General features: G+C 39.1%; 1 protein-coding gene across 3 annotated transcripts in view; it reads left to right on the top strand.

The window, feature by feature from the left end:
* The window catches only part of HMGCLL1 (3-hydroxy-3-methylglutaryl-CoA lyase like 1), a 144969-nt gene that overhangs the window by 39237 nt on the left and 93259 nt on the right, over positions 1-12473 (top strand). For all 3 annotated transcript variants that reach the window (XM_007471197.1, XM_007471195.1, XM_007471196.1), the window contains exon 2: positions 12230-12310. In XM_007471197.1, coding sequence (XP_007471259.1) covers positions 12230-12310 — 81 coding nt within the window. The remainder of the gene's footprint in view (positions 1-12229; positions 12311-12473) is intronic.

The following is a 12473-nucleotide window of genomic DNA, read 5'->3' on the forward strand; positions in this document are numbered from 1 at the left end:
CTTTGGGAAGCATTAGATGGATTACTGTAAATAGTTGCTGTAGCAGTACAGGATCTGGGAATCTGGCTTTTTCTTCAGGCAGTTGGGTTTTGGTCTGAAAATTGGCTCAGATACGGAAACCAGGCAAGGGAATTTTTTATTTTTTTTATATTTATAAACATATTATTTATAAATAATAAAAATATTTTTATTAATAACATATATTTTAAGGCAATTCCTGTTTTGTTGAAGCTGCTAAATGTTCAAAGCATTTTATTTTTACTTTTTAAAATTTTTTTGTGGTACGCGGGCCTCTCACTGTTGTGGCCTCTCCCGTTGCGGAGCACAGGCTCCAGACGCGCAGGCTCAGCGGCCATGGCTCACGGGTTTAGCCACTCCGCGGCATGTGGGATATTCCCGGACCGGAGCATGAACCCGTGTCCCCTGCATCGGCCGGCAGAGTCTCAACCACCAGGCAAGGGAATTTTTATGGAGGCAGTTAACCTCAGCTAACTGGTCAACTACATCCTCGGTTTATTTCAATTGTACAGATCAGCGTGCCTGGATCTGAAGACATTTCAGGCAGGATACTTCTGTTCCGGAGGCCAGTCTTGTGCACTGTAACGGTTCTAGCGGTATTCCCTGATCTCTACCCTCTAGTTGCCAGCAGTGCCCAGTGATTGTGACAATCAAACGTGTCTCCAGACATTGCCAGATGTCCCCTGTGGGGCAAAACTACCCCCAGTAGTGCGTCTTTTAATAATCTTTAAACATTGCCGCAGGTTTCTGGGGAGTGTTCATGTCAAAACTACTTCATGGATGAGAACCAGCTGAAAATAACCAGCAAGGTAGCTCCCGAATCCCATTTTAGAGACTGCTTCCTCCGTTCACTTCTGACACCTATTTCCTTAGGTCTAGTTCCCAGGAAACAGTCTCAGATAAAGATTTGTGTTCAGGAAGTTGTTGCCCTTGATTCGGTACCTGTGGGGAAGTAAGAGCTGTAGGACCAGCAGAGGGAGGCCTGAGTCCATCCCGCAGGCCTCTCCTAAGGTGAGTTGTACTCCCTCAGGCAAAGGAGCTGGGCTATTATGTCCCTGCATCAACCACTCAGTGGATGATCATGGAGAGGGGACATGACTTGGGGTAAGGTGGATTTCTTTAGTTGAGGGCAATTCCTGACACAGGGCTCAGTGAAATGGCATCGGCTGCCAAACCTCTAGCTTCTGGGAATGTCTCAGTCCTGAAAGGGGTATCTGAGCAGAACATCCATTAATAATAGAAATAAAAATTTCCAAAGATACAGACTTTACCTAACTTCACTAACATATGGTAGTATCTCATCCACCTCTTATTCTGCCACCTTTAGCACACAACAGTTCATCAAATATCAAAAACTGTTCACACATCATGAGGTGTAAGACACCACACTTTATTATTTAGATCATCTGTTTTGGTGCTAGTGTATATAACCATGCAAATACTCATGCATTCCAATTGATTTTTGCCAATCAGAAAATACATATTACATAAGGGAGTGTTTTGATGAAGGGGTTTCATTAAGATCTGAAAAATTTTATTCAGAGTCTGAATGAATTCTGTGGATGGCTGAATAGGGTTATCAAAATTAATGCAGAGCATTATAAAGCTGAAAACTCATGGTGTATCTATGATATGACTTCCCATTTTGTTATTGTTTTACAACCAACATGGCATAAATAAAAAAAGTCATGTAAAGCAATATAATGGCTTGTTGTTAATAATAACAACCCAAATTTAAATAGCTATTTAGAACAATGAATTGTGTCTTCCTAACCAAATAATAAGCCAAGCTTCCCCAGCAGAGCATTGCTGTACCACTTGGGAGTATAAACTCTAAAACTCTGACAAAATTATATATCCCAGTAGTGTTTTTTTTACCTTTGTGGTTATAAGGTCATACTGCTTGTATAACTAGCTTAATATAGTTAGTTGCATTTTTATTTTAAACCACTGTTTTCAGAAATTTATTCTAAAAATATTTCCATGGTGAAACTTGATATCTTATATGACATACTGCATTTTACCCTTGGAGATTCAGCCTTTCCAAAAATATCCATATATTTTCAATCAATTTTACTGCTTCTGTGTTTGCAAAAAGCAAAGCAATCTTAGTGGTTTCATAAAAATTTTATTAGTGAAGACCTTGAGGAAAAGGAAACTTTTCATACTTAAAGTATTTCAAGTCAAACATTTTCTTTTGATTTTCTAATTAACACTTTTATTACTATCCTAAACTTCAATTCAGTAATACTGATAATAGTCATGAAAAATCTATAGATTTTTCCATAGTTTATTTTTTTCGATTCTTACGTTGCCTTGAATGAAGGAATAAATAATGGTATTTTTTGAAAGTAAATAATGTCAATAAAAGTTACCATTTAAAGAAACATAACTAGGTATGTGGGGGTCTTGTGCTCTATCAATACATGGAAGTTTTTCTCTTTTGAACTTTCAAGTTTATGTTAATGCTTCTATAGGATGGTTTATTGAATTCTCTCATTAAAAATTGCTATTCTTGATTTCTTCAATTTGTTTCTTCTTACATGTGCTTCATCTTACTTTTGTTTCTCTTATTCTATTACTATCTACATTTCATAAACTGTTTACAAAATCTATTTTAATATTCTCTATTTTCAGCTCTCATACACTATCTTATTTAAAATGCAGTTTTTTGTATTAAAACAATAATTAATGGATGATTATTAAATACATATGTATACATTTATTTCTCGACATGTTTAAAAATGGAATTTATTTAATTAGGAAGTGAATTATGTGGCACAGATGTTAACAGCCTTATTTTTTATTTTAATAAATAATTTTGGATGATTTTATATTGCCATCATTCTACTACATTTCAATCTGCCATATATGACAGAAGCCCCTTATATAATATTCTTATGCTTTATTGTGACTCCTCTTGATTTATTTAAGTGTTCAAAAAATTTATGTATTTCCAGAGGGAATTCATATTTAATCATGTTATTTATCTACACTAACACTCAGTACTAATTTTCCATCTGGTGCCAAGAAGAAATATTAGTACACATACATACAGAGGATTGTTCACATTTTAGAACTTGCTTTTAATCTCTGTTAAAACATTGACCAAATGCATTTGGGAATAAAGTAACACACATTTTCTATCTGGCTGTCCAATAATTGCTAAAAGGTAAGTGGATACCTTCCTTTACCTTTTGATTCAGGAAAATAAGATGTGTTGTTCATGGAGTTTGACTTAGTTGTCCATTATAAATTTATTTTCACTTGGCTACAAATAAATTCTTCTTAAACTGTCAGAGATTGCCTTTGAATTGACCTTGGGGCACAGCTATTCTGAAAGAAAGGTTTCAGATATCAGCTTTGTTGATTCAGCCCTTCATCCCAGAAAGGCACCCAGGGAGAGAAACGTCTTTAGACTGCTCCAGAGAACCAAGGTTCCTGTGATAATGCTTTATGTGTTTCTATGTTTCATTAAAAGATAAATTAATATCTAAGAAATAACAAATAGCACAATGTGGATGGTTTACCATTACTGCAAGATGCACTATGTGCATATATCAGATGAGATGGCAAAATGAGATTCTTTTGGAAAAGTGGAAATCTAATGCCCTGTAAAAAGTCCAATTTAATTTCAAAAGAAAATCATGCAGTTTCCTGATTCAAACATTTCATCTGTGTAGTGGAAGCATTTGATTTGGTCATTGTAGCAGTTCTCCAGGGGAATACTGGCTATGAAACAGGGTATTTCAATATCCATAAAGACTTTTTTTACACATAGAATTACTCCTCAAGAAATGAATGAGTAGAACATATAAAATTCTGTTTAGAAATTTCTACTGTGGATGGTATCATTTTCCTAGGGAAAAAGAAGTTGTGCTTGTAGAGTGAATAATGAGCAATCGTATCTGTCACCAACTGGAGGGTTGATTGTATATATAGAAGCCACCCATTATGGGAAACTATGCATATACACACATATATATGTGTATATGTATTATATAATACATAGAAAACATATATAATATAATAACATACACACACACACACCCTAAAGATTTCAGAGAAATTCCCATCAAAATATGCCTTCCATTTAATTTTATGTAAGATTGAAAAATGTGAGTTAAAGCAGCCCATTTATGTTCTGCATGAAAGAATGGTTCATTATTACTTTTTCAACCAAAGCTTTTTCAATAGTTGGTGATGTATTTAACCTCATCCTAAAGAAAACTAGAATAGGAGCCAGGGACCAGAGTTAGGTAACCTTAGAAAGTCATTTAATCTCTCTTTCAGTCTGCGTACCCCACAGAGTAGCTCCACAGATGAAATGTAGATAGAAAAGTGCTTTGGAATAATAAAGCAACATATAAATGCAAGATAGTATTGCTTTGGTTGTTGCCCTGTGAAAGTGAACCATTAGAAATCTGATGCCAGATGTGGGCATACATTCAGCCATGTAACTTGGCTTTTTGAAACCCTCATTCTGGATAATACACCTTTTGTTGTTCACTAGTATCATACACTACTCCACATTAAACAGGATAAAGTGAACTCAGTAACAGGGATTTTATTGCCATAAAAATAAATTTAGACCAAAGACCTGTTTAAGTATGATGGTGCTCACTTCTGCAAACTAGAATGCAATTCCTTGGAACTTATAAGTCATTCGTCAACTCTTATATATGCAATGTATAAGAACAGTGCCACGTCCCCAATGATCTCCATCCCAGAAGGTAACACGCAGATCACTGTGCCACTAAAATGTAATCTTGTTATGGGCAGAGATTTTTTGTGTGGTTGGATCATTTCCATATATCCAATAACTATAATAATGCTGGCTAATAAGTGTAGTATTCAATATAAATGAAAGGTTAACCTTGCTTTTCTAAATTTTAGATGTGAATTTGTTCATTCATTCATTCATTCAACAAACAGCATTAATTAAGCACTTAGTATATGTCCATCCTGAAAGTTTAAAATGAAAAATGGCAAACAGGCAGGCAAAGAAGTAATTACAGATCTATTTTAAAATAAACCTCTACAAAGTGTTATTGGGTCATAGAAATGAAACTATGGTTGACTCTTGAACAACAGGGTCTGAACTGTGGGGTTCCACTTATATGTGGGCTTTTTTCAATAGTAAATTCTGCAGTGCTACCTGATGGGACGTGCGGTTGGTTGGATCTGCAGGTGTGGAACCACAGGTAGGGAGGAACTGTGGAAGGGAGGGAGTTGGGTATACATGGAAGGCTGACTGTAAGTTACACACAGATTTTTGACTGCACAGAGGGCTGATGCCCTTAACCCCTGTGTTGTTCAAGGGTCAACTGTACTTAATTATATATTGGGAGGTCAGAAAATTCTTGAGTAGATAACAGATTGAATCTTGGTTAATGAGTAAGCATTTTGATTGAGGACAGTAATTAAGGTAATCATAGTGTTGAGAAATGATTCTTCATGGGTGTCTCACATTTCTGCATATTCTACTAGTTCCTTTGGAAATATCTTTTCAAGGTGTTTGTGTAGCAGATGGCCTTGGGTGATAGTAGTGTGTCCTTTCAAAGCAAAGGGCAGGCGTGCTTGTTGCCCCTTATGAAATGGTCAGGTTCCCGAAGCACCGTCCCTGCAATGCTCAGGGAGCTGGTACAAGAGCTGTTGGTGCTCTGTCTACTGCTATTAAGGCGAGTAGTAAAGGTTCTTGTCTCTGATTCAAGAGTCGCATATCTTCTGCCAGCATCCAGAACACTGTGGCAGGGTTACTTATTACTTAGTATGTAGGGTAAAATCTCAGCTCTTCACAGGTTTGACAGTTTTGTTGATGAAGATGGAATGTTGAGAGAGACACTTCCTGGAAAAGGAAGAATGAGGGCTTTTCAGGTGGCTAAAGGGATTTGAGGGAAGTCCATGAGTATTGGTAACAGACATGCTGCCCAGATTTTAGTCAAGTGAGCAACGAATGGTCCTTTGCTTTATTGTCTATTAAAGATGAGGAATTGGGAAAGATGGTTGCTGTCTGATTTCAGGGAAGTAGGTTCAAAGGCCGAGTGGTGCCCTGGTTGTGCTAACTCTTCTCAGAGATGGGGAACTTCCTGGGAGATCTGCTGGTCAGCCTCAGGTCCATCCATTGTGAAAAGTAGCACTAAGATGAGTCCTGGGTGGGCTGAAGGTCCTTTTCTCCCTGTCCATCAATAATTGCTGGGAGTTGGGCTTCCCTGGTGGTGCAGTGGTTGAGAGTCCGCCTGCTGATGCAGGGGACACGGGTTCATGCCCCAGTCCAGGAAGATCCCACATGCAGTGGAGAGGCTGGGCCCATGAGCCATGGCCGCTGATCCTGCGCGTCCAGAGCCTGTGCTCCGCAACAGCAGAGGCCACAACAGTGAGAGGCCCGTATACCAAAAAAAAAAAAAAAAATTACTGGGAGTGTAGAAGGAAGAAATTTGGCCAGCATTATTGGAAGAAGCCAGGTGAATCATAAGAACTTTGATTGGTTAAGTTGGGAGGTGATGGGATGGGATAATTAATGCTTATAATAAGAATAACAGTAGCTGGGCCTTCTTAGCCCATCCAGCAGTCTGTCCTCTGTAACTTAATACAACTAGAGATGGCAGCAAAAGGTCTGCTGTGAGTCTTGGCTGCTATACAGAAACTTTGGGGAGATTTCACTGGGATGGACAAACTCCTATGTGAGGAGCCATAGATGAGTCATTGACTAGTATGTGGGGTACTCCTGCCCCAGGTTATGTATAAGGTGCTGAAAAACAACCCACTAGAGAATGAGAAAGGACCCAAAGAATTGTAGATGAATTTCAGAGTCACACTTGCTACCTTGCAAGACTCCCTTAGTCCTTGTATTGTAACTGGATGAAGACTTAAGAGATGGTATCTTGATAATGGAGCATGTGCAAGTTTAGCCCTTGACAGCCAGAGGGAAAAAAGCCAGTGATCCTGCTGGAAACCAACACAGCTATGGAAGCTAAAGCCAGGGGTTCCCAAGGTTAAAATAGAAGGTGTCAGGAATGATGATTTTTGCTGCCTGATACAGGGCATTGTGTGGACCAAAGACATTGCAAGTTCATTGGATTGAGCCAGTGGGCAGCTGTTGTGCTGATTGCTCCTTTCTGCATCCCCTCATCTTTCCCAACCTTCCTCCTTCAGCTGTTTAAGGAAAAATATGATTACTGGTGCATGAAGATCATCCATCTGAGTGTGCTGGGGAATGGTGGGGAGAGCAAGGACTCTAACCTTCCTGGTTCTGTCTGGTAAAGGCATCCAAGTCACCATCCTATCAGTCCCATGGGGGTGGGAGCCCTGATTCAATTGATGGGGTTGGGCAGTGTTCTCAGTGGGAAAGGGGACCTGACGCAGCCTTGTGGGTGGGGCCTTCATGGCCAGTACACTCGCCTGTTGTTGCTTGCATGTCTGAATGTATAGTAAAAACTGATGTGTGTTGTGATTGTAATTCTCTGTCCCATAAGTGCCAGAGGGTATCATCTCAATGGGAAGAGCTGCATGTAGTGAAGTGAACAAAACTTTGGGGGTCCCCAAATCCTCCTGACCTCTTTGATCTCTAACTCTCTGTGACTGGTGATTTTGCAAATTGGAGCTTCTGTCAAAGTCAGGCAGCCTCTACCTGATGGCACTTTGGGGGGTGTGGATCCCTTACTGCCATGACACAGCCATCCAAGTCTCTTAAAAATCAGCTGTTGGCTTGCCTTGGAGCTCTTTTTGAAACTGGACACCTGAGTTAGTGAGGCCGTTGTGACTCTCTGGCCCCTATTTCCATTTTGGGGGGTCAACTTGGAGTCAATGACTAACGAGGTTGGACATTTTCAACAGGCCTCACTAATCAAATGGAAACTGTATATTCGAGAAAGTGGTTGGCCTGTCCCCAGTGCAATCTCAGCTTTACCCACAAAAAGTAACCCTTGCCCTCTGTTGCCTGTTCCACTGCCTGGAACAAAGCTACCAGCTCAGTGGGGGCCCTTCCCTTCATGGTGCTTTTCTTAGCCTGGTTGGATGATATTTTGGCCGAACTGAAATCTGATGATGACCACTGGGCTCCTGCAGTTGTAAAACCTCTCCAGCCGCCATGCAGAACTGAAAGGGGATGTGATTGCTCTACTTGCCCAGCAGAACTTGAGGCCATTGCCATGTTTTTATTGACTCTTGGGTCGGGGTCATTGGCCTAGCTTATTTGTCTGCCATTTGGGAAACTGTAGACTAAGATGTTAAAGACACCTTTTGGGGGAGGCTATGAATTATGGCAATAAATTATGGCTGCCGGTGGATCATCTGAAGCCCATACTCTGATGAGGCACACTGGAATCACGCTGCGGATCAAGCCTCCATCACCTATATTGTCACTGTTCCTGCCTGGATAAATCATAGCATTGAACATGGTAACACATGCACCATCATAAAATAGGCACAAAGTAAACAACGCTGAGCTTCTGATGCAGAGGCCACTACAGTATAGGATTCATTCTGCTGGTTGAATCCAGGACCCTGGGGAGGAGTGGCATGGCAAAAGTCAATATAGCAGGTTGGCCTTCTCCTGCTCCTTGAAGGTCTGTTGAGAGTAGCCTTAATTAAATGTTTTCTGAGATAAAAATGAGTGGATTTGGTTCCAGCCTCTGTTAATCAGAGGGGCCAACAGAGTGGTTTACTAGTGGGAAATTTGCCATAAACCAGGATGGTGTAAAAATGAAGAGTGGATATTATTGGGAAATAATTCTGCATAAGTTTATTGAATTTCTGTATTTCTTGCAAGCAGAGGCATAATTACCTTTGTCCCAGACTCTCTTTTCAAGGATTTTTTTAATGCAAAATAGTTTTGAATGATAGAACTAGTGTCTCCTTCTGGAGCCAAGGGGAAGTGTCTTTCTCTCAGATCAAAGGCAGGCATACTCATGGTCAAGCATGATAAACACAGTGTATCTGTCACCAAGGAACGATATGCGTACTGCCCATTAGCAAAGGTTCAAGGTTCCTGTTCTTGGGGTTCCTTTCCTGTAATGTAACCCATTGTCTGGCCAAGCATTGTATGGTCCTCTTTTTTTCCTGGGAGTTGGGGCTTGGGGAACCAGCACAAATCCTAATTTTCTAGCTACTGCTGTTGCTGTGAGTGATAAGCCTGTTTTTCCTTCTCTGACCAATGAGTCTTGTGCCTTCCACCAGCATCCATGGCAGGCTCACTTGTTAGCTTGGAAGTAGGGTAAAATTTCAGACCCTTCATCATTTTTCACAATTAGGAGCTATGAAAGATATACCTATACCCTCAATGGTATAAAAGAGTTGACATTTATTTTCATCTCTATAAGGGACAAAATAATTGTTTCTTATAGGCATGGAATTCTTATTAAAGCAGTGATTCTGGTGTAGGTTCCTTCAATTTTTGTGTGTGTGTCTTTATCAGCTTCCAAGTCTGCCATACTCATCTGCATTAAGCTGGCTAGAGGGGAAAGAGCATGGAAGCATGTGCATGGGATATTTTCATGGGCCAAGCCTAAAAGCGGTACATAGCATTCACGTTGATAGTCCATCAACTGGAACTTGTTCAAACGTAACTCTTAGAGGAGAAATGAGGTCCAGTCCTGTGTCTGTGAAGAAGAGAAATGGTTTTGGTGGAAAGTTTTCCCCACAGATAGAAGCTATTTCCAACCAATAGCAACTTCATGTCTACAGTCATGAAAGTGAGCAGGACATGACTTTAGCATGAATAAAATCACAGGATGCATGAAGTAGAGTGTGGTAGAAGGTGAGAGGCTAGTCATGAATCATCTTTTACCTTAGGTTGATAGATCTCTCCACAGGTGACTGGTACATTCTGAAGCATTTTAATCATAGAAAAACAAAATTAGGGAGAATACTTAGGAAGCTACAGCAATAGACTAAGTAGAAAAGGAAGACAATTTAAATACAGCCAGTGACAAAAGAGATTCACTAATACAATCAACAAACAATTATTAAGTGCAAGCTAAGTGTTGGATGTTGGGTATATGCCAAAATAGAACCAGTAATAAAAATACCAATTAGGTACCAATTAGATATAAGTGGTAAGAGAGATGGAATCAGATAGTAGGTGGTGGGAGAATATCTGAGGAGAGGAATGAGGCAGGGAAATCATGAGATCAGTTTTGCATCATTGAAAATTATGTGCTTCTACAACATTTAGGTGGATTTGCTCAGTAGGCATTGCATTATTTATGTAAAGCTGAAGTTGCTTAGAAATGTCAATACAGAGATAGTAATGCCCAGAATGACACTGAAAATACCAAGATAGGGCTCTCCCATCACACATATTCAACAATTATGTATTGACTTTATTTATATATTTATTTATATGCTGTTTAAAGGGAAACTTGTTACTCTTTGAACTTACTGAACACATTATAACTTTTTTCTGATTTCTTGGGTATTCAGATAGAGGGAATACAGACCCATGACTAGAAGACAAAATGGGAGTGTTAGATTCAAGAAGAAATGTAAAATAATATCAAGTATGCACATATTCTGCTTTGACTTAAATGGCTATAATTAGTGGGAGATTACACTTTAATTTCTTCAGATTGTTACTTCTGCCAGCTATACCAGTGATGCAAAGGAAGGTCTCAAGCTCTTTAATTGTACTCAGCACATTGTTATCACCTTAAAAAACACTATGTTCCTTTTTGGTGGTTAAACACTGCTGTTTAATAAAGTAGTATTCTTCATCCATGTATACTCCAAGCTAATTGCTGTTGAAAATGAGTTTCATGAAACAATCAGCGATAATGAGACCACATGGCTTAAGATTGCCTAGTTTTGTTTTTGTTTTTTCATCCCTGCAGTTTTAGGACTGGAGGTAATAAGAAAGAGGAGTGAGCTTCTCTTTTTTACTCTGCCTTCCCATGCCATCCCTCTATCTTATTGCCTGGTTGAAATGATGGCCACCCTGTAAATAAGGCATAATTTCATGATTGTCGTCCAAAATTGAGCCTAAAGCTGAGGGACCCCATGTGTCCTCGCTCAAACCTCCACCCTCCCAACTGCATGCATCACAGCCTGCTCAGGAGATGCAGAGATGAGAATTCTTTTCCTTCTCAGTTAATTTTTGCTTATTGAATTGCCTGATTTCATGGATATTGTGGAGGGTGGTATGTAAACATTGTAACAGGGATCATCTGGGTTCCTTTGCTGAGTTACTTAGCACAGAATGCTAATAAAACCAGGTAACAGCTATGGACCCTAGAAAGGGCAGGGAGCATTGTGCTGTGTGATGGAAACAAACTGGGTCGTGCATCCAAAATAGCCACTTTATCGGTGTATGCCTGTGATTATTACAAGGACAGAGTTAGACAATGCAAATTGATCAGCCCAGAGTCATCATCCTTTATGAAAAGCAAGACAAAAAACTAACTTTGAAGAAGAGGTCATGCTGATCTGGGTCAGTTCCATCAGCTATCCATTAGAAGACCTTGATGATTGATTACCCACACTTAACTGGGCTCAGAGATACCAGGAGGTTATGTTTGTCCAGTCTGGAAAGACGTAGCCTACTGCCGATTTTAACTGCAATATGAAGTTGAGAAAGTCAGTTTCCATTTTTCCTGTTTCAAACTAATGTCCTTCTAAACATGATGTGACCATAATACTTAGTTTAAGAACAGAGGGGAATATCAAGGATTTCCTCCTGGGGGGAGTTTGTCCTTTAGGAAGCTGCATTTAGGTGCTGGTTGTGCTGTGTGACACAGACAAGAAATAAACAACACATCGTATTCTCTGACACAGGCCAGAAAACTGAATTCACACTTGGCAAGTTCAGGGTATGGCATCTGGATGACTGTGACTGGTAGAAGTCTATTAATAGAAAGATCTAATTTCTTAATGAACTCTAACAATGGTATGTTTATCATCACGCATAGAATTACTTAGCAGATTGTCTCTTTAGATCCTGAGTAAGTCACCTTCTCTGCAGTTTTATCTTTGAAATTCATCTTTTGGATTTTAATCATAATTAGACTGAATATCACTGGGTTGTAAAAAAAAAATGACCTCATGTTGCTAATAACATAAACTTCGTATTTGGATTATATCATTATATCAATTTCTTACCTTTCTTAACTTTCCAGGGTGAGAACTTAATCCAACAAAGTGAAATTGTTTGACTTTTCAAATAAACAAGTTTGATGATCTGTTATCTCTTTTTCTTGCCTTGTATTTTTCATTTTAGGAATCATCCCAGCCATCTGGACTTCCTGAATATGTGAAAATAGTAGAAGTTGGACCTAGAGATGGATTGCAGAATGAAAAGGTAACTTGATATTAATTTTACACAGTTTTTAAAAAATGCTAAATCTAAATATTTATTGAGTCTAAAGACATATGGATTTCATATATTAGATGATTACATTTGTTCTTAGTTGCTACTTGAATTTATAAATCTTAAATAGTATTTGCTTTCAGTTAGGAATTAA

This window comes from Lipotes vexillifer, unplaced genomic scaffold, assembly GCF_000442215.2.
Source record: "Lipotes vexillifer unplaced genomic scaffold, Lipotes_vexillifer_v1.1 scaffold302, whole genome shotgun sequence".
NCBI lineage: Eukaryota > Metazoa > Chordata > Mammalia > Artiodactyla > Lipotidae > Lipotes > Lipotes vexillifer.